This window comes from Electrona antarctica (assembly GCF_951216825.1).
Source record: "Electrona antarctica genome assembly, chromosome: 9".
Classification (NCBI taxonomy): domain Eukaryota; kingdom Metazoa; phylum Chordata; class Actinopteri; order Myctophiformes; family Myctophidae; genus Electrona; species Electrona antarctica.
The window spans coordinates 34,883,195-34,909,409 of record NC_136790.1 but is presented as its reverse complement, the minus strand read 5'-3'; the positions used below and the strand labels follow the sequence as shown (position 1 = coordinate 34,909,409).

General features: G+C 41.1%; 2 protein-coding genes across 4 annotated transcripts; both read right to left on the bottom strand.

Annotated features, from left to right (window-relative positions):
• Positions 1–2,683: 2,683 nt before the first annotated feature.
• Positions 2,684–16,799, bottom strand: stat2 (signal transducer and activator of transcription 2). Of its 2 annotated transcripts, none has more exons than XM_079509332.1 (24): positions 16,663–16,799; positions 15,924–16,110; positions 15,406–15,556; positions 15,152–15,247; positions 13,554–13,640; positions 13,351–13,429; positions 13,143–13,222; positions 12,882–13,033; positions 11,951–12,109; positions 11,755–11,844; positions 11,607–11,666; positions 11,488–11,508; positions 10,886–10,979; positions 10,398–10,442; positions 10,087–10,170; positions 9,850–9,948; positions 8,952–9,087; positions 8,812–8,864; positions 8,040–8,134; positions 7,320–7,459; positions 6,967–7,177; positions 6,777–6,812; positions 6,497–6,594; positions 2,684–4,454 (listed from the first exon to the last, which is right to left on the bottom strand). In XM_079509332.1, the coding sequence occupies exons 2-24, from the start codon at positions 16,064–16,066 to the stop codon at positions 4,249–4,251; spliced, it is 2,415 nt and encodes an 804-aa protein (XP_079365458.1). In that variant the 5' UTR covers positions 16,067–16,110; positions 16,663–16,799; the 3' UTR covers positions 2,684–4,248. The 2 variants fall into 2 exon arrangements, with proteins under 2 accessions (XP_079365458.1, XP_079365459.1); XM_079509333.1 differs by having other exon boundaries at positions 6,777–6,825; positions 6,986–7,177.
• A 2,259-nt stretch (positions 16,800–19,058) lies between these two features.
• On the bottom strand, positions 19,059–22,322 carry apof (apolipoprotein F). 2 transcript variants are annotated; one of them, XM_079509489.1, is made up of 2 exons: positions 22,278–22,322; positions 19,059–21,503 (listed from the first exon to the last, which is right to left on the bottom strand). In XM_079509489.1, the coding sequence occupies exon 2, from the start codon at positions 21,459–21,461 to the stop codon at positions 20,139–20,141; it is 1,323 nt and encodes a 440-aa protein (XP_079365615.1). In that variant the 5' UTR covers positions 21,462–21,503; positions 22,278–22,322; the 3' UTR covers positions 19,059–20,138. The 2 variants fall into 2 exon arrangements, with proteins under 2 accessions (XP_079365615.1, XP_079365614.1); XM_079509488.1 differs by having other exon boundaries at positions 22,195–22,310.
• Between the last annotated feature and the right edge of the window lie 3,893 nt (positions 22,323–26,215).

Sequence of the window (26,215 nt, the reverse complement as noted above, 5' to 3'; positions counted from 1 at the left end):
ATGGTCCTATAATAGCGCATGCCATATCTTTATGGCGCAAATATGAAAAGTTACTTAAATGGGATACTAAGTGGCATGAACATACTCCCTTATTCCATAACCCTTTATTGCTTAGCGGAGGCCGTTGTTTTGTAGCTCAATCATGGTCCAATTGTGGCATTCATGTACTTGCCGATGTTATGGATGATAATGGTTTAAGATCATTCTCTGATCTGAAAGAGTCGTATAACTTACCAGGTACCTCCTTTTTTTATATTTGCAGCTCCGTTCGGCTATGCGAGCCTATGGAGTTCCATGGACCAAACCAGCTACTCACCCTTTAGTTACTCTCTCTAAAAAAACTGCAGGTCTGTCCAAAGGTCAAGTTTCTATAATTTATAAAGATCTATCACAAAGAGGTACTTCGTTAATACCCGTTATCCAACCTTGGAGCACAGACTTGGGATTAGAACATCATCAATCTATCAATTGGACCAGAGTGTGGGGAAATATTATTATGGCATCACGAAACCCAAATCATCAGCAGATTCATTTCAATTTTGTCCATAAAACATCTAACCCCCCAGAAAGCTTATAGAATGAGACGTGCTATTTCACCAAACTGTACACTCTGTTCTTTAAATACTACTGGTACCTTTATACATATGATGTGGGAATGCCCCACAGTCAAAAGTTTCTGGGAACAGATAACTCATTATCTATCTAAAGTATTACAAAAACATATTCCCTGTTGTCCTAAATTATTGCTCCTTAATGATGATTCTTTAACTTTAAGTATTGTTCAGAGACGATTCTGGTTGGCAGGAAGTACCGCTGCAAAAAAAATGTTGGCACTGCGATGGCAAGCTCCACATTCTCTGCCCTTTAATCAATGGAAACAGTTATTAACTGATGTTGTACAATGGAGCTTTCTACAGCTAGATTGAATGGTGCAAATTATCAAACAATAGATAGCTGGAACCATATTCTCTATCAAGTTAGGACCTCCACTGTATAACTAGCATGACATATATAACTAATTATATCTGTATAATCCCTTATTTTATTTTATTTTGGTCTTTGTTGACACTCTTGCTCGTATCTTTTTCTTTTCAGGCCTATGACGGGCTGGGTTGGGAGGGATTAATTTATTGTTATTTATTTACAATTTGTTTTGATATATGTTTATGTTGCATTTAATTGTTATCATTACTATATTTTTTCTTTTATTTTTATTTTTTTTGTCAACGGTGGTTGGTGCAGGGGTTTGGGGGTAGGATTTAAAAAAAATGAGGCGAGGGGCAAGCCACTGATAATGATTTGAATTACACTTTGTGTGCACTTTCTTGGTATGCCTGTACATGTGCCTTTCATTCAAAAAATGAAATAAAAATATATCAAAAAAAAAAAAAAAGAAAGAAAGAAAGAAATTAAGAAAGAAAGAAAGAAAGAAAGAAAGAAAGATAGAATAGGCCAACATAGAGACATTCTTTGCCAGAAATTGCCACCATGCCTGTCATGAACCAATACAGCTACCCTGTAACAATAACTCGAACTCGAACCTTTATTTATCAGTCTTCAATTGAAAATTAACATTTGGAATTGTTGGCCGTTATGTGAAAGCCCAAAACCTCTAGCTCAAACCAAAAGGAAATAGCAAGTTCACTCATAGGATTATTGTAGTGATCAAGAGCCATATACACATGACATGACATACACACCTGTTACAACTCAAATACCTTCAACGGAAGATACAACACAACATTCAAACTGTCTGATGTAGATTCACATCAGCATAACCGTTACTGAACATGTTTCATTGACACCCAGTCAGTAGGTCCCAAAATGACAGTAATAGTACACCAGCTTGAATCACATTAATACACACAGCATACAACACAAGTAACAGCAGCAGCAAAGAAGCAAAACAAAGCTACCTTGAGGCGTCTTCTACTTGACTTTATCAGTTGAGTAAGTGATGCCAGGGTCAAACTTTGGAACCCATGGAGAGATGGAGCCTCCGGCTCTCTCTTTAGTTCATGATGAGTCCTCCAGTGGCGTCTCCACTCTCCAGTCATATCCATCCTCCATACATATGTGTATACATATGTGCATGTGTATTTTAGTATTTAAGCTGATTTTATTGTTTTGCATTGTAGCCTAATATATTAATTTTATATCAATCTGAGAACCCGGCAAAAAATAAAGGAAAAACAGCACCCTCTTTTTTGAATTGACAGTCTGTTTCGATAGACTAATTTTATATACATACTTCACCACTTTCTTGTTTAGATTAGGGGTTGTAATATTATTCCAAACAATTATTCTACACTCTAATTGTGTAGACTTCTTGTAAATTAAGTAATGCAGATGTTAAACAATAATTTACCTCTTTGAGTGTCTAAAATGAAACCAAATGGACACATAAGGGTAAGGGTTTCATGTTAGGCTCTCAAGTACCACTGGCTAAGAACCACTGTAATTACACAGATTCCAAAACAGTGGGTCCATTTTCATGGGTTGCGGTAAATATCCATATATTTTTAGTTTCTTACATTTTGTTTTTAATTATTATTTCTAAATAGGCCTACTTCCAAACAATTCCAAGAAATTTCACAAATTAAAAAAAAACATCTAATAAATTCCATGAATTAGAAAAACAATTTATTTCTAAAACATTACATGATATTCACATGGTTCCTACTGTAACTTCCAACTGTAAAATCATGACAAAATAAAAATCAGTTTTTACCTAAAGTAATAATGAAATCATAAGAGTGCATCTCAATCCTCGCAATGACAGTAATGATTGCAAAAGGTCTTATACTGCCATCTTAAATAAGCTAAATGCAATGACCTACCTTAAGTGTTACCCCTGCCTGGTACATAGCAGCTACTGTGTCTCAGATAGGAGGAAACAAGACATATGATCATCACATGTTCTCTTTTGTTTTAGTTTTTATTAATGGGCATTGTTTTTTTGCCTACAATGGACGGAGATATCTGCAGTGCATATGGAAGTGCAAATGTTCAAAGGAACAAGCATCCGCAATTTGGGCAGGAGTCATTAAAGTTAGTCCATGAGTGTCCTGAATTTGTCCACAGAATTTGTCAAAAAACAAAGAGGAAGAATCAGAGAAAATGAAAGACAGTGGTTGAAGGTGCAGTATGATGCATAGTAATAATGGCACAAAGTGGTTAAATATAATGTACAACAGAATAACAGGTTATAGAGCGCCGCAGTCCCGCCCCTGACGAGGGCCCAGGAAATAATTCCCTGTTCATTTTCCCCATAGACTTTTCAAAAAGTATTTATTTAAAGACGTTTACGCTGCAGACAAAGCCAACTCTTTTTGTTTTTCTTCTTACTAATTATTTGATTGGCCCAAAACATTGTATTTATCGTCATGTTTTGTCATGTTTTGTCCACGGCATAAACGTCTTTAAATAAATACTTTTTGAAACATCAATGGGGAAAATGAATGGGGAATTACTTCCCTCGTTGTTCTGAAAGGGGGCGGGACTGCTACGCTCTAGAGTACAAAGTCCTGACGTCATCCCCTGGGTTGCAGAAGTCATTTCTCTCTATGGAGAGAAATGAGAAAAGAACATTGGGTCATCTTAGTATAATCTCATATAAGAATTGTGGTCCAAAAATAAACAAACTGTGTCGGCAATATTGTGAGGGAGGTGTCGTTTACGATAGTCACTCATATTTGATGTCTTTTTGGCCAAGAAAATACTAATTCTGCAGTAACATTAGCGCTTTCTCGCCGTCAGTTGATTCTTCATATCCATATGAGTGAAACCGCCAGGATAATTTGTTTATTTTTGGAACACAGTTCTTATTTGAAGCGATATTAAAAAAAAGGGTAATTTAGAATGGTGGGAAAAAAATGTGACCCAGGTAGGATGTGTAAATTATACATCAGACTTCAGTGCTCTCTATTGGTATCTACAGGGATTGGTATGTGGCTCCACAGGGCTGTGAGAGAGGACCAACGAGAGGACTGGTAAATCTCAAGCCCCCAGAATGGCTGGGCAACGTTGAAGTCGTCTCCCTACTGGTCAAAACCTGGTACTGCAGGCAGGCTGGGTCCAGGACATTTATGAATGAATTGTGATGTAGGACATGACGTAGATGTACCACAAGAACAGTGCAAGTCGTTCGTCGTTCTTCCGGGTGCTTCAAAACGCCACTGAGCAACTTCCATTGAAGTGAATAGCGGAGGGCGGGGCTGTCGCTCCTCAATCCGTTCTCTAGATATATTATATCTCTATGGGAAATGTAGGTAGGCCTGCATTCGTTAACCCTTGCTCATCATCATCATATGGGAAGTCAGTGGGACTGAAAGTGCTTGGGTCACTCAGATATTGGAGCAACTCTTGCACTGGGTCTTCCAAGATGTCAGAAAGCATGGGATCATGATCAGCTGCTAGAGGTTCCTCCAGCACACGGAGGTCTACACCTGGGACTGAGGAAAGAGGAAGAAGTGTTACTTTTGTTTGTACTTTCATGGACAGACTATGTCAGGGCTTACCGCTTCACTGTGGATTTCAATAGCACTAGACTAGACTTTGTTAATGTTTTGCACTGTGCATACTGCATATCCATTCATGTGTACAGCATTCTGAAAAATCAATCTCTATGTTCAATTCCACTTGTATCTATGAAATTAATTTGATATTAAAAGGATATTTCACTTTCAAATGATAACATGAATGGCAAATATCTAAATACTGAATCAAGCAACTTAAAAACTGCCTGGGGTACTCAGAAAATCCAGAGTAGTTACAATGGCCCCAAATATGTTTGAAAGTGTCAGGTCTTATATTACAAAACGATTCTTATTTGGAACTTAAGTAATTAAGACTCTTATAAATTGGTTAACGTCCTCAAAAGGTATCTGATTCTAATAGCAGACAAACATGACACTTGACTGACTAAAAATGATTATTAGCAAATGTGTCCTTTCGATTACAATTGCTTTATTTTCCACAACATTTCCAAGCCTGGAAACATTTTTGGTTTTCGGTGAATGCAGGAGCCCCACATGCAAATTGAGGAGCGGAGAGGACCCCATGCTTATGCTGCAATGACAAACTGAGAATAGGCCTATCTCACAGCCCGCTTTCCACGCCCACTTCCGGTAAATAGTGGTGTCATTTAACATTAGCATTTACACGTTTTTTTCTCTGGAGAATCTAAGTACATTTTCTAATGTAAAAATGTGACAGACCAATATTATTATGAAGCAAACAAGATGGTAAATCAGCTCGAACAGATAGAACAAACCTTACCTTGAGAAAACAAAAGTTGTAGACTTCTTAAATTACCTCTGTTAACATGTAGTGTCTATGGAGTGACGTCACGCTATCACCACTAACCCCGAAAGGGGGCGTATTAAGGGGGCGGGGAAATTCTGTGAGATAGGTTTATTGATTCAATGGAGAGGAAAAAAAAGTTAATTGTCTACTTAACTCCCAGGTTCCCAGTTATTCACAAATCCATAAAATCAAATAAATGGTTATAGTACAGCGGATTACCAAAAAATTGTGCACTTTTTCAAAAAAGCATGAAACTTTTACCATAGTTAGATGATACCATGAGGTGTATTTTCAGATGTGGAGTCAAGTCAGATTTGACCCCTGAGGCCCGGTAGAGCATAATATGTGACCAATACCCATAACATCCTATATAAGGCAAAAAAGTCCAAATTTCATCATTCTTTAAGTAGCATGTGACATATGAAACTAGGGTGATTTCATGATGCTGAATCCATTCCAAGCATTAGTTTTGCAAAAAAACACTCATTGGGCTAAAAACGGCCAATGCCGTCATCACAAATTGATGATGCCAGCACATTTGGGCAAGTGGGCATGGCCGTTTTAAGCCCAATGAGTGTTTTTTTGCAAAACTAATGCTTGGAATGGATTCAGAATCATGCAAACACCCTAGTTTCATATGTCACATGCTACTTAAAGAATGATGAAATTTGGACTTTTTTGCCTTATATAGGATGTTATGGGTATTGGTCACATATTATGCTCTACCGGGCCTCAGGGGTCAAATCTGACTTGACTCCACATCTGAAAATACACCTCATGATATCATCTAACTATGGTAGAAGTTTCATGCTTTTTTGAAAAAGTGCACAATACCTCTTGTATTGGGGTATAAGCCGCTGTACTATTAGTAAAAGCTTAATGGAAGACTAGGATGTTGACTACCACAATAATATTCCTAGTGTATGTAGTGGGTGCCACAGCCACATGCAGGACAGTGTATCATGCCAAAGTCAATCAAAAGACCCCTCATTGACCTTAAACCTACACACCAAAGTGCTTGAATATGGTCAATGAAACGGAACATCTACCTAATATACTGTAAGAGTTGTATACGCCGTGAGGTGAAACGTGCAGATGGTAGTGTGAAAACTAAAACCCAGGACAGAGGGATTGGTTTGATTAGGCTTTAGAATGGGCGGGGACAGCGAGGAGGAGAGCCACCACTCACCGGCTGCCTCCTCACACAGGCCATCATTCATTGAATCCAGGCCCTCACCCACTGCTGTCATACCACAACTCATGGGTGACTTAGCCTCCAATGTACTCCTACAGTGACCAATGACAAACAGCCATTACAACCTATTGCTTTTAATGAAATGCAGCCAAAAATATTTTCATTTTCTTCTTCTTTAAAAATAAAATTATATATATATATTTTTTACAGTTTTCATACTCCTGGAAATGACTCTCAACACGCATTGAAAACAAATGAAACAAACGACACTTACCCCTTTGACACCATCACCAGCTTGGTTTGGATATGTCTTGGATTGTCATCTAAGAAAAAACAGAACGTATTCAAATATAGTTAAGTGATGGAGAAACTATAATGTGTCATATTCCTTCTCAACACTAACATACATTTATATACTGTTCATTATATAAAATGAAAAGAACATTAAAACAGAGTAAGTAAACTGTCTCTGTGCGTCCTCACCTCCAGGTTTGTAGTATGTGTAGTATTTTCCGAACGCTTCGTCTTTGGGGGTGTTGGGGTAGAGGTAACGTAGAGGGTTCTCAGGAATATTCTCTTCCTCTAGGATCTGGTAATTTCTGATGATTTCATGCAAAGGGATCTGGGATAAGTCAACCTTGGTGAAGGGCTCAACTGATTTCACACTGGCCTCGCCTAGGACATGAAGAAGTGGACCCCAAGTGGTGTAATGGAACACAATAGAAAAAATATGTTACTGGTAAATAGATTTCAAAACTGCCCCCATGGTGATGTTAAAACAACTCGCAGCAGTCATTATGCACTGACAGCATCTTACCCAATATTGAGTACTCCACCCAGGAAAACGTGATCCCACCATCTCTGACACTTTCATTGAAGCGCAACAAGAACGTGCCACCTTGTTTTCTCTTAAGGAGGGTTTTCTCTTTGGCTTTAGTCACAAAGCCCATGATAGAGCTACAACACAAAGGAAAATGCAAGAACAATCAAGGCATGACAACACTGCTCTGGAATTAGATTGAAATAATGAGGTAAAATGTAGCTCTAACAGCCCTGCTTCTTATACATAGCAGTGTTACTGTTCAAGATATCTTGTTTGTGTTGGATGTAAAACTGTCATGGCAATCCAAATCAATCCACCCTTTACATTTTGAGGCCTGAGGAAGGCAAGGCACTAGACTCGAAGAAAGGTTATGGGTGCACTCAAATGGTTAGGGTTCAACATCTGGGGAGCTTGAAAGCACGCACTAAGTTTTATTGCAATCTGGCCAGTAGATTTGAGATATCTTGTAAGTGGGAAGTCTTGGCCTAAAGGTGGCACTAGTGGAGACTTGGGGTCACCAAAATCAGTTAGATTCATCCATTTGGGTAATTGAACGTTCTATGGCAATCCAGCCTCTAGATTTCAAGATCCTGTTTTGGACCAAAGTGTTGAATGGACTGACTAACAACTCCATCCTTAGAGCCTCGCTGCTATCAGAGCTAGAAATGAAAATTTACACCAAGGGATCAGTCAATAGTTGCTCAGAACACTTACCCGTCTTTCCACAGGTCTTCAAGATAGGTTTTCACCAGTATCAAGATGCCATCGAACCACATCCAGAATGTGAAATTGAGATTGAGGCAATTTTCCTGGAAAACAGAGGATGTTAACCACTTTCAAGTTTCAACCTGACATGCTTATTCTGGGGCATTTAAATATAGAGCGCCGCAGTCCCGCCCCCTACCAGGGCCCAGGAAATGATTCCCCGTTCATTTTCCTCATAGACATTTCAAAAAGTATTTATTTAAAGACCTTTTAAGCCTCGTACAAAGCCAAGTCGAGTTGTGACAAATCATGACAACAAACAAAACATTTTGGGCCGAACAAATAATTAGAAAGAAGAAAAAAACACCTTTTTTGTTGTTTTTCTTCTTTGTAATTATTTGTTTGGTCCAAAATATTGTGTTTGTTGTCATGATTTGTCACAACTCGAGTTGGCTTAGTTTGTACGACGCTTAAAAGGTCTTTAAATAAAAACTTTTTGAAATGTCTATGAGAAAAAAGCATTGGGAATTATTTCCTGGGCCTGGCGTCGTCATGAAAGGGGGCGGGGCTGCGACGCTCTATAGGCAAAACAATTTGACAAAATAGTGAAAATAGCAATTGTAGTATCTTACAAGCTCACAAAGAATCACATCACTATTTGTTGTAAGACTAAAAAACAGAGATTAAGTGGTTTTAATGACACTGTAACATCCAATGGCTGTGTTCATCATCAGCAATCAAACAAAAACAATCTACTTGGAATAAAAAAACAGATTCTTACCTTGCTGAATTGTGACCAAGACACTTTGCAGTCATCAACGTTTTGCTGTTTACCTGGCGTGACAACAATCTATTACTAACCAACTGTCACCATCAATCACAGTGAGGTTCAGCTGTTTGGAGGACGTATGTTGGACTTACCAAAGAGCTTATGTGCAATCATGTCCAGCTGAGAGGAGTCCAGACCCCTTGTGGTGGCAGATAGAAACTGCCAGCTCAACGTCTCCCTGAGCTGTGCCCATGTGGCCACGGGACAGTTGGCAAAGAACAAGCAGTCCTACACATTCAAACACGCACCACGCATATATGCACACACACACACACACACACACACACACACACACACACACACACACACACACACACACACACACACACACACACACACACACACACACACACACACACACACACACACACACACACACACACACACACACACACACACACACACACACACACACATGCACATAACATACATTTTGATGGGTACTATCATTTTTCCATGGACAGCATAATCAAACAACACACCATGTCATTGTCTATGATGAAAAAGGTTTGTCGACTACCTCTTTTCACTGACAAAACTAAATAAAACTAAGCTATGATGACTAAAGACTAAATATATTGACAATTTCGTCAACAAATGAAAACTAGCTAGACTAAAATGGGACTAATGCAGAAGAGATCCAGTAGAACTAAAAGACAAGTCATTTTATGTTTGGTTGCACTTAGGTGCTCTGAAAATAGCCGATCTACAAGGTCACAACATGCCGTGCTTGAGCTTGTAGATCGGCTATTTTCAGCATGCAACCAAGTGTAAAATTAGCCATTCCGATGCCATCAAGGCCCGCCAAAATCAACTGTACATTTAGTCGACTAAATCCTTATATTTAGTCGACTAAATCCTTATATTTAGTCGACTAAAACTAGACTAAAACTAAAGGTTTTCAGATGACTAAAACTACATTAGATTTTATGCAAAGGACTATGACTAAACTAAATAAAGAATTGCTGTCAAAACTGACACTGGTCTGACCTTGGGGTCCTGACACAGCATCATGGCCCAGAGGATGGAGGCCCAGGCATTCTGCTGTTGGCTGGAGTTGGAGATGACCACCACTGGGAGAGACCAGGTCTACGTCAGGTGACACAGAATGACAGGACGTTAGGACACATGGGTCATCCATGGTCCAAAGTCAACCACCATGCATTGTCTCTCGTCAAACATTTATGGGTAAAATTTGTTTTATTATGGCATAGAAACAGAACGCACCTTCAATTCAACTTCTAAGTCATGTAGCTGAAAAACGGTGTCAAAGTTGATGAGGTGTAGCTCCTCTGTAACACTGAGAGAGATCTGATCGCACGTGCACACGCGCACACACACACACACACACACACACACACACACACACACACACACACACACACACACACACACACACACACACACACACACACACACACACACACACACACACACACACACACATCCTCATCAAACTGTTACCAATTTTACCAATTTACCAACTCTTTCTGAAATCTGCTGAACTTGCACCTTAAAATGTGGAAACATGAACTCACCTCACTGATTGATTTGCCTCCTCCAGACTTTTGCTCCTTCAGGATCTACATGGATGAAAGCTCAACAATATTACTAAAAAATGACTTGAATATCCGCAAACACATGACCATATAACTCACATGAAACTTCTGACTGCTGTTGGGTAGTTTGGAAAATACTTGTAACTCATAACACGTTTAGCTGACACTTTCTATGAAGCCCATGTCTATAATGCATTATAAACATACATAGCACATTAGAATAGGTTTAGTGCAGTGTATAACTATAGCTATAAGCACTTATAAATATTATTACTTATTACACAGCTTGGTTGAATGCTTGATTCCAATTGGTCAATCACCAACCTTACTTATAAAGCATTATGACTTTGAGTTCTTTACTATAATATGCAGTGTTATTTACGTGTGACCAATATGTTGAGTTGGGGGGGGGGGATTTGGTCACATTTCCTAGCATTTTCACAAAAGGTTGCATATCTGACACTCACCAGATGTCTGAAGTCTGCCACCATACCTCCATTCTGGCTCTCTGTCATGTTCAAGGCCTTGCTGCTGGTACCCAAAACATTAAAGCGCCGATACCTGAAAGCAAAAGTGGTTGGGTACAATTCCACCTTATAACGTCTAAATGAAATTCCCAGGCAATTGGCAACATCTAGTTTAGGTTAGCAAACTCAGGAGTGTAAATTTAACTCTGACAGTATAAGAGTCAATGTTTTAAACTCTGGGGACCCTATTTTGTGGAAACTGGTAAGAAGTGCAGTTAATGGTGTTTGTAGGCAGGGCGTGACAACACGTTTGGTATTTGGATTAGGCTCAATATATTATCAGCGGATGTGTCGCAGCCTTGCAGGTTGATTCACAATCCAATTATAACTTTCCATTACCTTTAAGAGCAGTGTGCTGCACTCAGCACAACCGAGTGTACTAGTACAGTAGCAATGCCCACAATGTCGTGGACAAAAACACTTTCAAAGTAATTTCTGCCAGGAGCAAAGTGATGTCCACTTGTCAATCTCCTTGTCCTCTGCTCATGCTAAAGTGCTAAAGCCCAACACTTTTCCCCCCTATTGTGTAAAAAACAACTTACCCTTTGACTTGTGGGGGCTCCCTGATCAGAAAACACAGATATTACAGAATGTTAGCCAGATTAACTAAAATTACAACATTCTCTACTAGTCAACAAATGAAGGCTGATCTTTATCTCACCTGTCCATGGTCACATTCACCTTCATGACATGGTTCAGTTCAGGAAACTTCACAAGAAGCCTGAAATGAAATGGTATAGGGCTGAAGTTTTGTAACGTGCAACAGGTAGCACCATATATGTACTGTACCTTGTGGTGGTGACACTGACCTAGTCTTTACAGAGAACTGAATGTTGGTACGTAGGACTAAGGGACCTTTCCCCTGCGGCATGGATGGCTGCATCTCAACCACAAAGGAGCTTAAATGGATATAAAAATGACAACACTCAAAATATGTTCACACATGAGAGACAATCAGAGAGAGAACGTTTTACTGTGTGTGTGTGCTGTTTCTATGAGTGAGACCTTTTGATTAAATCTATGAGAATGGTGTTCACTCTCATCTGCATAGCCGGTGTCTGGACCATTACGGGGTCATCGGTATAGGTCAACTTTGCCACCAGCTCGTCCAGCTTATTTAGAAACTTCCGTACCTGGAACAGGCACTCTGCCACACAGGTAAACCTATGAAACAAGTAACAGAGCAAAGGCCACAAAGCTGTTACACACATATGTTGAAACCTGTAACTGTGTCAACTATGAGTCAACCAAAGCTGATATGAATGGCAAAGGGCAATGGGGCCAAAAGCTGCAAGAAAGGAAGATATTATCTGCTAATACAACCTGTGTCGAGGAGAGAAAATAGTAGTCCTTCTTTGAGTCAAATACTTTGTCAACAAATCAAGAGGCTAACGGTGATACAAAATCTTTGTACAATGATGAAATCATTTTCCATTTAATTCTAAATGTTCTATAGTAGAACAGATCATGTTAAGTAATGACAGCATAAGTTACGCAGGGCTTAAAAAGTGCTACATCATATGTTTGTGTGTTTTGTGTTTTCTTGCATACATGTGTATTGTCATGTGAAGAAATGTAAAAATAAAGTTTACCAAAAAAAAAAAGTGCTACATCAAACCATTAGTGCATAACCAAAATGATTCTTCCGACATGGACTCACATTTGGGAGACCTGCAAGCAATACCTGTTTACAATCGTACAAAACGATTGCACAATTTCAGACATAAAATGGATACCAAAACAATCATCTTCCCGATTTTTCTGGTTGGCATATAATATAATACTTTTAAAAACACTAATCTGATTGGTTGATACTGTCAACCCCTTCTCTCTGTTTCTTTCTGAGTGGGGAGGTCCGTTATTCTCCTTTCATTTCTACTCTCTTCACTACTGCTCAGGGCAAGAAGTGACGTATGAAGATGAGAACAGAACATACCACTTCTCTAGGTGATCGAGACCTATATTTTCTGGCGCACCGATGCAGACCCTCTGCTGTCTCCTTTGCCATTCTGCCAACTCTTTGTTTACCAACACAGCCGCCAGCTCCTCAGAGGAATCAAGGAGTTTACCGAGATCTGACAACGTGATCTATGGGGGGAATCATTGGAGGGAAGAATGATAAGAATTAAGTTGGTAAATTTAAATTTTGAAGCATAAGAATTAAGGTGATCTAATAGGAGAATGAATATCTTTGTACCTTTCTACATTCATTGAGTTTGTTGATAAGTATCTGCAGGTTTCTCTGTTGTTCATTCTTCACGGCTTGATCTACCAACCCTGAAGCACAGTTAGACAAATTAAAATGAAGATTACTGCCCCAGCACATTCAGAGATAACTTGCACTTGTGAATCAAACATCGTATAAAATAATGCTAGCAAAAAAACACAAATCTGGAGATGCTTACCTTCCATCCTGTGGGTTTTATACTTAAAATCAAACTCATCTTGCTGCTCTTCTAAACACATTAATGTGTGTTCCAAGCACTGTATTCCACAAAATATGAAGAAAAGAATAAAAACATGAAGATAACAGTGTTCATAACAATGATAACTAATGCAAATGTAGGAAATAAGACAACACATGGTGGAATTAAATAGAGAATGATACCTGAACTTGATTCCTGAGGCCGGCCGTTTTGCGCTCTAGTTGGCTGTCACTCTCCATGTGAGTCTGGTCCATATGCAAGAGCTGGACCTGAGAGCAGAAGAGAAGTATAGAGGTAAGTCTAGTAGGTAAAGAGGGTTTCATCATCTCCTAGCCTAGGAGATGAACCAAAACTGTTGGGACACATTTATTCAGTATATTGTTGGTTGGTTAATTACCCTGCCCACAGCAATGCACAGCATGGTTTTGCAATTACAATTAACAATTTAGGCATTTAGCAGACGCTCTTAACCCATTTTGGGCGGGAACCCCTTTTGGTGTTTTAACTAAGCATTATGTTATACTTTAGCTATTGAAAAATAGCAGATCTACAAGCTCATAGCGAGCCACCGAGTGGCGCGCTATGACCTTGTAGGTCTGCTATTTTTGAAAAATCGTAAAAATGCGGCACAAATCTTTGAATATATATTCTTTCAGAGCGAACGTTTTTTTTTATTTCGACGCCTAAATGGGTTAAACCAGAGCGATTTACATTAAGCAAGAACAAAAAGCATGGCAATATCACAAAAAGTAGTTATCATGAAACATGCATAAGCTAAGAACGTAACAGTGGAATATATCTATATAATGAAACTATACATATAAACTATACATACATACTATACTATACTATACTATACACATACTATAAAGTGCTATGACTACATAAAATGCAATTCTAGTGCTGTCTATGTAACATGCTATAAGTCTGTATAAAATGCTATCTAAGTCTACATAAAGTGCTATCTAAGGGGCTAGGGCAAGTGCTACGGGCCATGATGGAGTCTGAAAAGGTGGGTTTTCAGACTACGGCGGAACATTGGGAGTGAGGCTGCAGTTCTGATTGTAATGGGAAGTGCATTCCAAAGTTTTGGAGCCAGAAGGGAGAAGAGTTTGTGACGTGTGGAGCGTTGTCCCGGCGTTTTTAGTGAAGGTACTTCCAGCTTCCCAATTACTTCTATATATGTGAAGAAAATAACCAAAAACGGATGAATACTGCCAATTTGCATGAACCTTGGTGGGAATTATCAGCAGGCCACTGCAAGTGATGATTTACATTTGTGTCAAAGGTCAAGGTCGCAATCATGGTCAGGGCCAAAATTACATAACTGATCTATCAAGAGGAACGGCAAACAATCAGTGAATCAGATATATCATAAATTAATCTATCAATCAGCCAACCAACCGACCAAAAATCCAAGGGTGTGGGCAGGGTTTGCACCCCCAGGTGCTAACTACCAGAATTGTTTTTTCCTCACTATAACTACTGGACTTAATAGCTATCCAGTAAACAGCATAACTTGGAAACCTTTTGGTTAGTTTGAAACAAAGCCTTTCAAATTAAGTAGCATTGTTGTAGCGCAATACTTAAATGAAAGTTGAAGGGGCATTTGTTTTTCACTTTGCAGTAAAGTTTTTTAGTGTTTGAGATAATGCCAACTTATTCTTAAACTCCAAAACTAGCTGCAACAAAGGGGCCATTGTCATCAGTAGTGTTTAACACTTCAAATGGAAGTGGACTCAGTGAAATAAAAAAAACAACTAGTATGTGTTACTCTAACCTGACCAGTCAGATCAGCAGTTTGTATAATCTCCTTCTCCTTCCCCAGGAACCACCTGATCGTACTGGCCAATTTGCATGGCTCCTCCTGGTATATCTGCGGACAAAAAAAGTGGACAACAAACTAACACCACACATTCACCAATGATGACAGACAGACAGCTCTATAACAGTATATTTTACATGCACATAACATGTACTGGAGCTGGTATGGATAATGTTGTAAGAATCCCAGAGGCAGTTGGGTAGATGAACCTGAAAGTTCTGTTTGTAACGTCTGAAGTTGTGCTGCATGTGGAGCAACTGCAACTCTTCTTGTACAAAGCGGCTGTGCTGGATGTCCAGCTCTCCCAACAACCCCTGGAACAGCACCATGGCCAGGGCATGGTCTTGAGCTGCACGCTCCCTAAAGAGAAACGCAGACAAAAACAGAGACTGACACTGGTCTTTTAATCCCATTAGGACCTGAGGTCAATTCTAAAAATGTCTTCCATATCCTTACAGTTTTCTGAAAAGTTTAACGTATGTTGCGATATGCTCAAAACGTTTTAATGTCAAGAACCTCCCAAATTATATGTATTTGGCCGCACGCAGACCCTCATCTCAAAATATTCTGTTCCAGGGACCCCCAGAAGCAAAGATTTGGGTTAAAAAAAAATTGCTTTAAAAAACATGCATATTCAAAGATATAAAGTGATGGTTAAAGTGGTTACACAGATGCTTTCATGGGTTAATGTTAAAGACATGATTTATGAGATGAAGTGCTGCCTCACCACTCCTGCTTCTCTATCCAAGCAGCCAGGTAGTGTCTCACATCCATAGGGAAGGCAATGGAGGCATCCCTATTGTCATAGAGCTCATGAAGCTGGTCCTTATAGCATGGCGGCAGATGGTTCACTCTCTCCCACTGAGACATCCTCCTTGGCTCTGTTGTGTTCTTCACACCAACAACACAAACAACTGCACAAATAGAAGTTCCAAGTAAGGCACTGGTGAGAAATGCTTAATCTGGGATCACAGTTTTCACATTTGTTCTACTGTAGTAGGCCTTCTGCATTGTTGCAGATATGTCAGCACTGTGCACTGTCCAATGTTCATGACTTCATCATGCTTTGTAAATGTCAGGGATGTATGTGATAACCAGCAGAGGGCAACATTCGACAACCAATGATGTGTAAAGTTGTGTGTGCACTGTGCGCACGCACACACACACACACACACACACACACACACACACACACACACACACACACACACACTACAGTGTGAGTGTGTTATAACGCATTTATTATTCAGGTATTAATATTATATATGTGCAAATAAGCTCACTGAGTTATCAGAGTGACGGATTTAAGATATGTTTCTCTGATAATAATTGCATTGGTTATGATGATATGCTCTGGGTTTGCACACAACATAGCAATCAGCCTACATTAGAACAGACCGCATACGTGGGCACTGGGCAGAGTAGAATACCATACATACACAGCTCTATAATTAATGATAGCTCACCTCATGCACCGAATCTCTGACAAATGATCTTTCTGCGGATTCAAACCTTTCCGTTTTCTTTCTGATCAACAAAAACAACCGTAAAACTTCCAGCGGAGTACGTTTCATATGTGTAACGATGCATTTCCTTGTTTTCTTTATTTCTCCTCTAATCCATTGGTTACATCGTTGAACACTCCCACTGTCATCTGCACACTGCCACTGTTTACTGCCCAGGGCGCCATGTTGGCTCTGTGAGAGCTGACGCTGTCGGCGTTCAAGAGCCCAAATGGAGGAGCCCAAATGCAGTTTCTTCCCTTGGCGTAACGTTAGCATCGCAGCACAGACTGTGGTTGGTTGCTCTTCTGTGTCAATCATTTGTGTCTCTGTCTGAAAGATTTCCAAGAAATGACGACGTGAACGTGGGACGTCAGGAAAACGAAAGTTAACGCAGCCAGAAGGCTGATCTGATGCCACTACTCACTAGTGTTGTAGGGTTGTACCCTGTACCAGAGGTCACCAGAGATTTCGACCCAGGACGATTCGACCCGGACCATTCGACCCGCTCTCGACCCGCTTGGACCTGACTTTTCGACCCGGACCGCGAGAGAGAGAGACAGAGAGAGACATAGAGAGAGAGAGAGAGACAGAGACATAATAATAATAATATGTACATTGATTTACCAAACAATTATTGTGTTGGTGTTTTTATTTACCAAACAATTACAAAGCTAATGGAGGCTAATGGAGGCTAAAGGGAGCCACCCACAGAGACACAGAGACACAGGCCATCAACGATCACATTCCTAAGGCTAGCAGCCACCATCCTCATCCCCATAGCAGAGTATGACGTTTTTTGCTAGTGGGGTTTTGTGAATAATCACATGAAGTATAAAAGTATGATATATAAGAAAAGTTATAGCTATAATGGTAATGCCTTTATTGATTGTATGCTGTGATTTGAATACACTATATTATTTGTATGTGTTATGGAAATGATTATTTTGTCATTCAGTCATAAAGTGACGTTCAGTCTACACATTAGCAGCAGCTCTGTGTTGTCTGACAATTATTCTTGCACTCATTTTATTCTCCCATATAGAACGACACAATGTAACATAGCTGTTTACACAATGCTGTACCCCCCTCCAACTGTATATGTTCCCCATCTTAAATCTTGAATATGGAGAATTAGGCATCATATATGAGATGCAAATATTATAATTGGGATTTCATTTATATTGCATATTTCATCTTACTTACATTTTGTTTACAAGGTGAATATGTACACAGCATATGACTGAAATAGTGCACATTCAATCAGACTCAGCCTTTTTGTAATATACATTTTATTTCAATTGTTTTTGTATATACTACTATTTTTGACTTGAAATTGTTTTACACTGCCCTGTTTTGTCAAATAAAATAACAGTTACGTTAATTCATTTCACCTCTTGTGTTGTGTTTAATGATGGGGACTACTGTAGATCTGCTACTTTCAAATGATTTTAGAGGAGAGAAGGACAAAACAGACAACATTACAATAAGGCATACATTATTATTTCATTTAGAAAAGAAGGTTTGCAAAAAAACCTTCTTAAAAAAGTATGCAACTGGGGGAGCATGCTTACAATATTTACTCTTAAATATACTCAATCTTAATCACCACCGTCACCTTGTACTCTACTACCCTCTAGGGGTTACACCGTTTGTCTGTTTTCTGTTTTTCTGTTTTGTGTGAGGACTGCGGATGAAAATTAGCATTTTTGCTAATCCCGGTGTATTTACGTTCATGTGACGTTCATTAATATGCTCTGTCCTGTCTAAATAAACAAATAAAGTAAAGTAAAGTAAAGATAATTCGACCCGGTAAAAACGGGTCGAACGGACTCGAATTTGCGGTTGGGCGAGTTGTCCTGGGTCGAAATCTCTGGTGACCGTACCAGAGGCTCTGCCCTGTACCAGGCGGTGTTGTTGTATGAGTGTGTGTTACGGTACCTTACGTAATCTCTCCCTGCATCAGAAGTTTTGCCAAAATAACAAGCTTTAATAATAATTATTATTATTATAATAATCCAGGGATTTGTTGGTTCAACAAACCAACCACGTGCAACCCAGATTCGGCTCAAACAAGGGATTAACAAGGGAATGGATATCATTAATTTTGCTCCTATGCCACTAAAATGTAACAGTAGGCCTACTTGTGTGCAAGGATAGTTGGCACATCGACAGAGTGCATTTATAGTTATTATTATTATTATTATTATTATAGTAATTATGATCAGTTATTGTTGGTATATTTGGTGTGTTGATTGATACTGCACATTACACACTTGCTGTAGTGTAATGGGCGAAACAATTGGTCAAACAAGGGATTTGAGGAGTAAAAGATACTATAGATCATTCATAGATGGACATTTATTGAGACATAATAAAACAAAACCCCACAATATGTAGTACAGAAGCAATAATCTCTGCAATTAAACCAGAAGTGAACATTTGAGTCTGACCTGAAAAGTGTCATACCGTATTGGGATGAAAGACAAGAATTTGGGAAAAGGTGTTGCTTGATAGGAAGAATGTAGCCTAGGTCTTGAGGGTTTAATATGTTGGTTCCCTGAGACCAGAACTTTTCTAATGGTTGTGCCAAATCTCTTACAATAGCCATTTGTAAAGTTAGGGATGGTAGGTTTACTCATTGTGGTTAGAGATTGTTGCTACAGATTATTGGATTCATAAACTTTATAAATATAGTTGTATGAAACAATCAAGTTACAATGAATTATTATTTTCATAATTGCACTTTTGGATTAGTGTGGCTACAAAAAACTATTGCAAAGTAAAGCTAACAACACAAAGCCATTTTTACAGATTTGAATACAACCATGAATTTCCGATATATTATAATGTTGTATTATATATAACTATAGTTATAACAATTTTACTAAATTGTTATAAAATATAATTATTTTACTGTTAAATTGTGTAAAAGTATGTTTGTGCACATTAACACACAAACAAAAAGCTTTCCCCCCCTTTTCAAAGCAAAGCAAAGTAAGCAAAGCAAAGTTCTTTGTTTACCCAGGGTGAATGGACTAAGCTCGAGATGCTTGTTTACAGCCAGACCCTGCTCATAGAACATTTCATGGTAGGGGTTCAATGCCTTGCTCAAGGGCACTTCAGCAGTGGTAATTTGAATGTGCCGGTCCGGGGATTCGAACTGGCGACCTTCCGATAACAAGACCACCGTTCGGCCACCGCTGCCCCTCAAACATGCTTCTGTGGATCCAGGTAATTATGATCTGAATACACTTTCTCAATTATACGGTATTGGATTACAACTTCAAAACGACAAGATAGGAAAAACTAAGAATCTGATATTCCTCATCATTGGCCATTCGTTGCTCCACTTGCAAACAAAAAACAAATATTGTACATGTAGCCAAAATGGAAATGGCAATGTTGGAAAGAGATACATTCTTTGCTTTTTTTAAACTCTAGTTTATTGTGATGAGTCCCTCTTCCCAGCTGTACAGGTTCTGGTTCACAAGCAGGTCGTCTTCCTCCTTCATGGAGGTGAGCAGGTGCTTGATTCCGGCCTTCACGCCCGTCTTCACTCCTGCGCCAAGGGCGTAGCCAGCCACCCCAGCACTCCCCCCCGTGACGGCCATAAGAGCATCGGTGCCGAGATCGACCGCGCTCAGTATGGCTCTCTCCTTGGCTGTCTCAGTGCAATTGATCGATGCATAATACATAGCAGTAGCCATGTTGTAGAGGGTGCTGATGCCAGGAATCCACTCCACCACACTGTAGACCTGCTCCTCCTCTCTGTTTATACAGCTCCTGCGGGGACTTCGCCTTGCCCGGCCACCTGCTGCTGCAGGGAGTGAATTGGTATCCCGCTCCATGTTGCACTGCCGGATCCAACACTCAGCCTCCAGGGATTCTGAGGGCACGATGTGGCTGCCTTTCTTCAGCACTGCCCTATACTGCCCAGGTTCGAGTAAACCGCCCTGTGTCACTCCAGCACACTGGAATCCCAGACTCTCACAGGTCCTCACGGCCTCCCGAAGCCCCCCGGTGGCTCCCTCCACAGCCTTGCCCAGTAGTATGGTTCCATTCACCCGAGTCCAGCCTTCACACAGCTCTCCCTTGCCCATGTGCGCCTCTCCAGCCATGGCCAGCTGCCGAATGTTAAACATCACTGCCTCTAAGTGGCTCTGCTCTTGTGTCCTGTCCACAGGTGAGTCCAGTGATGACGGCGAGGCATGGGTTGCCCTCCTCTCTATCACACTCGCTACTTCCATCAGGAGCTCCTCTGTGTCAGCCATTCCCAGCAAGTCAAACAGCTTGATCACCAGGGTCTCTGCCTCGCGTTGGCAACCTACCACCACTAGCATGGGCACCATGGAGAGACTCAGGAGCTCCTGAGGGAACAGGGTGGAGGACGGATCATCGAGGGTGGTAGCAGAAAGCAGCTCTCCGCACCTGACGTTCCCACGAATTTGGTGACGGTCCCTTGAATGATCTTTCAATGAGATCTTGAGCTTTTCCCTGAGAGTGGATATTATACGTTTGGAAGACTGAAGCTTGTCTTCTTTTGGCACACCCATTATAGGCATAGAAGGACCCTTCTTCTCATGTGGGAAACTGAGTTGGGGTTGGGATCCCAGGAGAGACTGCTTCGTTCCTCCGTCTTCCTGGATGATGGTACTTGGAAGAGCGTTGCTAAGGGTCACAGGAGGTGGTGCCCTGCAGAGAGCGTGCTCGTTCAGCAGTAGCTGGATCAGAATCAGCCACTGTAGTGTTGAGTGCCTCATTATCCTCGGATAAGCTCGTTTCAGTGGCCACAGTCAAAGAGTCTGGAAAAACAACAAAGGTCAATAGTCGGTTGTTATTCACCGTGACATCCTCATTACTGAAATTGAAACAAGTAACCATTTTCAGAACCTGTCCTGTGTGAAGTAATTGATAGAGAATAGGCGTATTCCATGTAACTAGCATATTCTAATTCAAAGTATTTCATTGATTATCTGCCAACTATAGATCTATTTTTGTCCTATTTCCTCACACAAACATAGTGTTATGTACACACCATTTGTTTCTTTGGCAATACTTTCTGTGTCATTAAAACTATTATTATTTTAAAATCTCATAAATTACAGGTACACCTAAAATGTGTTGACCCAGCATGTATCTAATATTTCTATCTCTATTCTTGGTGCTCATTGGCTGTAGTTCTAGTTGAGTGTGGCCCTATTACTACATGAATCACAATGCCCATGACTTCAGTTATGAGTATAAAACCACTACAGTTTACACGTTTTACATTCCGAATTTTGGTGCATGATCACAATGGTACATAACAGTGAAGAAAACAACAACAACAACCATTGCTCCCAGCCAGAACACAATAATATTTGCTTAATTTCAAACCTGTTCTGCACTGCAGTATAGAATGTGCACAAACAGATAAAGAGGACACACTCTGGCAACTATTTCTCCCAACCTTTACATTAACAAAAAAGGATGAAAGAATTTTCCAAAAAATACCGTAAGAAGCTGCTCTTTAATCCAGCGTCCGACTTGAAGATAGTATTGATACTACACATAAGACGTGTCTTGTTTTCACTTACTTAAAAGAATGCACAGAGATCTTCTCTTTCTTTGCCTCCAATGAGATTTGGTCCTGCTAAACAACTTCCCCAACTCCCCCTACATCTCTCTCTCTCTTTCTCTCTCTCTCTCTCTCTCTCTCTCTCTCTCTCTCTCTTAGTTGGCCCCATTGCTCAACAGGGAGATCAGGGCTAGAATATTGATTCACATGGAGTAGGTCCACGTTTTCTAAAACGCTTTTGTTTGTTTGCCCTGCCACCCTCTTATTCTCTCATGCTTCTCTCTTTCTACTCCCTTTTAATATACTGAGTTGGTCTTTGACCCACATTCTTGGCAGAACTACCCCCTCATGCCCTGAGCAAATTTCTCCCTTTACTAAGAAGTCAAAGGAATGAAAAGGGCATAGTGTATCCGTCAGAGTAGATATAAATACAACTACATAATCTTGTCCCATTTTTGTTACTGCTTAAACAAATACTTCACTCTACAATACACTTCTACTCTACACAACATATCTCTACGTTCCAGCTCTTCTGAGCTCTAATTAAGAGAGGACCATTTTACCCTCTCAGATTCCATTCTTTCACAATTCAATAATGGATAAAAGACCATTTCTTTAGCAGTAAAACATCCCAGGGAAGGATTTTCCTGAAGGGATGCATCAGAGTCTGATTTTACCATCCAGTGCTACTCAATTTAAGATGCAGGGGCCACTCAGCAAAATTCCAAGTCTATTATTTTGAAACGTTTACAATTTAATTTTGTAACGGACTACACGACTAGTCTAAAAATTAAATAAACACACAGTAAAAAGCCACATTTCCATCTGTAAGGCCAAACCTCAATGAACAAAAACAAACTAACTAACTAACTAACTAACTAATGATGAAGTTACAAAATGTGGCTTCATTCACAAAATATGAAGAGAACATATAATGAACAGATTATCACAGGTGAATAAATAAATAAGTGGTTAATACTCAGCTGACATCAGGCCACATCACTTTCTCTTGGAGCAAACAATACCTAAAATCTTGTTCAAAACATTGAAAATAACTCATTATATTTTTGAGTGGTGCAAACCACTCCAACAACCAGCTTTGTCTGTATGTGTCTATGTATATGTGTACCTGTACCTGTGTGTACCTGTAAGTGGCCCCACGTACATGTGAGCATGGTTGCTATGGTTAGTGTGTGACGTCACTGACTAGTTGCACCACTCAGTTCACACGGGTGTGATTTTTTTATATAGATTGGCAGAATCCTCTTTGATTGCCTTCATTTTACAGTACATGCTAAAAGCAGTTTTGAGACCTGTTTCACCTAACAATGTAACAGTGAATGAAATCCCTACTTCTGGCTCCTTGGTCAGCAATATTTAGACTAACAATCAAGGTCAGATAGCAATTATAACCCAAGGATCTATCAAGGTTCAACATGCCATCACATACTGTAGCACCAAGCCTGTACCTGAACACACAACACAGTGACTGAGATCCTGTGTCCTGTCAATCATACAGGAAATGGGAAGATTTTTTGGTAACATAATGAGGCACCATGCGACCATTTCAAGGACCCCCATAATTCTGAGAGTCTACAAATGGAACCAAACGGACCCGTAAGAGTCCATTTGGTTCCATTTGTACACTCAGAGTTACACAGCCGTACGGGACCATTTGGAACCCACTCAAGGACACTTTGAGACCCACTGGTGTTTCCAGTGAGCCAACACGCACAATATCAGCACCCTGACTCCGTTTGACCAGAATGGAACAGAGCCTTCATTATAGTATCAGCGGTAATAACTGAAGTAACTTTAAGGAAGTAGGGAAGGGGCCCAAGTTCTTTCCAAAATGACATGTGTGCATAGAGCCCATTATGGGCAGTCGATCCCCACAGGAAATATAAAGGCTACATGTAACACAACAGCTTCCGTTTCTAAACACCTAGGGGCGACTCACACCTTTCGATCTAGCATACAACATTGATGCATGCTAGATGTAAAGAAAGGGTTCGTTTACAACTTGCCCCAATGCATTTCCAATGGAAGTCACTGCGTTTCGACTGCCCCCCACCCCCTCATACAACACAAATGTTGTGTCAAACCATGTGACTCCCATTGGAAATGCATTGTGAGCTTGCATCAGTCAATAAGTCTCATGCATCAGCTATACATCAATCTGTTGTGAAGGTGTGAGTCAGGCCTTAGTGTGGCATGTCCGAACAAATGTACCTGTGATAAAATTACACCAATCAAATCATCCGATTGCCTGCCGTCTGCCGACGGTCCCCTGTGGGCCGCACGTTGGTAGCACGACTGTCAGGGTCTGTCTCTCCACAGACCATGTCAGCCTTGGCCACTCCCACTTTCCATTCCACACTGCAGTCCCATTTACTCACCTGTCTCCAACTCCCTCGTCATCCCACCTGTGAACACTTCACACTACAATCAGCCTGCCCCCTATATAACTGGACTCATTGCAAACCACCTTTGTCAGTTCATAGTTTGTTGTTTCCGATGCATGTTCCTGGTTTCGAGTTGTTCCTGTTTGACTACTTTGTCATTTTTCTGTTTGATTCCTGCGTTCCTGATTTTCCTGCATTCAACTTCAGTGTAAGGTTTTTGCAACTTCTTCATTAAATACTTTGGAAATCTGCCCTTGTTTGCTGTGACTCTGCATGGGTTCAACTCTCGCTGCATCATAACAAATTATGAACTGACTGTCAAAATGAACCCAGCAGAGTTACTATTTTTGACAAGGAAGGTGCTGAGCTTTGAAACTGTTGTAGATTGTCTTGTGGCCTCTCCTCCAAACCTGCGTGCTGAACTCCAGAAGGAGATTACAGTACACCAGCAGTGGTTCAAAGGGAGGCCATGGACAAGCCATTTTGTCCCCCATTTTGATGTGGTTTGTGGGAGGCTTAAGAACTTTGACACCAGCTCACTACCACATGATTCCCAGCCAGCTCCTCGCTCTATTAGGGTTGGAGTGATGAGCCTGCATCCCATTAGCCCTGATGCTATCCGGCAGAAGACCCAGTGTATGGATTATTTTCCCAGCGATGAAGTAGTTCCTGTTTGTTCAGAACAACTTCATGTGCAAAATCCCTTTTATGGCACCCGACTGGCTCGGGGGGGTCCCCGTTGTGTCAACAGGCGGGGGGGGTGTCTCCTTGGGTCTCCCAGCCACCAAGCCCACCCGGCCAGCCTGTCCTGACAGTGTGGGGAACCGTGGGCCTGCTAGGAGAAGACGTGGCCGCCAACACCACCAGGAACCTCCGCTGCCCAGCGTGCCCAGTTCTCCACGGTCCAGCTTTCCGCCGCCCAGTTTTCCACGGTCCAGCCTGCCCAGCTCTCTGCCGCCCAGTCTGCCCAGCTCTCTGCCGCCCAGCCTGCCCAGCTCTCCGCCGCCCAGCACTCCCCTGCCCGGCACTCCGTTGGCCGACGCCCAGAGCACCCCGCTGCCCGGCATCCAGAGCACTGTACTGCCCAGCGTCCACGAGCCCTTGCCAGCTGTCTCCATTGGTGACCTGCCTGCGCCCTCTGCACCCTCACCGGCTGAATCTCCTGCTGACCTGCCAGAGCCCTTGCCAGCCATCTCCCTAGATGTCTTGCCTGCGCCCTCTGCACCCTCAACAGCCATATCAGCCGATGACCTGCCAGAGCCCTTGTCAGTCGTCTCCTGAGGTTATGGAAGCTCTGCTCCTGGGCTATCTGGTCAGCTGCTTCCTACAGCTGCCAGGTTTGTTGGGCGATGGCTCTCCATCTCCAGAGTCTGCAGCACCCCCCTCATCCCCTGGGTGTGCAGTGTTCTCTGGGGTCCCAGCATCCTCCTCGTCTCCTGGGTGTGCAGCGTCCTCTGGGGTTCCGTCTCCAGAGTCTGCAGCGTCCTTCTCGTCTCCTGGGTGTGCAGCGTCCTCTGGGGTCCCGTCTGCAGCATCCTCCTCCTGTCCTCCG

What these genes read in the sequence shown, in the direction of transcription:
- apof (XM_079509489.1), bottom strand. Translation starts at nt 21,461, where the DNA reads ATGAGGCACTCAACACTACAGTGGCTGATTCTGATCCAGCTACTGCTG.
- stat2 (XM_079509332.1), bottom strand. Translation starts at nt 16,066, where the DNA reads ATGTCTCAGTGGGAGAGAGTGAACCATCTGCCGCCATGCTATAAGGAC. An exon ending in AACTCAATGAATGTAGAAAG is followed by an intron (nt 13,034 to 13,142) that starts GTACAAAGATAT and finishes TTCCCCCCATAG; the next exon opens with ATCACGTTGTCAGATCTCGG. An exon ending in CTTGGTCACAATTCAGCAAG is followed by an intron (nt 8,135 to 8,811) that starts GTAAGAATCTGT and finishes TCTGTTTTCCAG; the next exon opens with GAAAATTGCCTCAATCTCAA.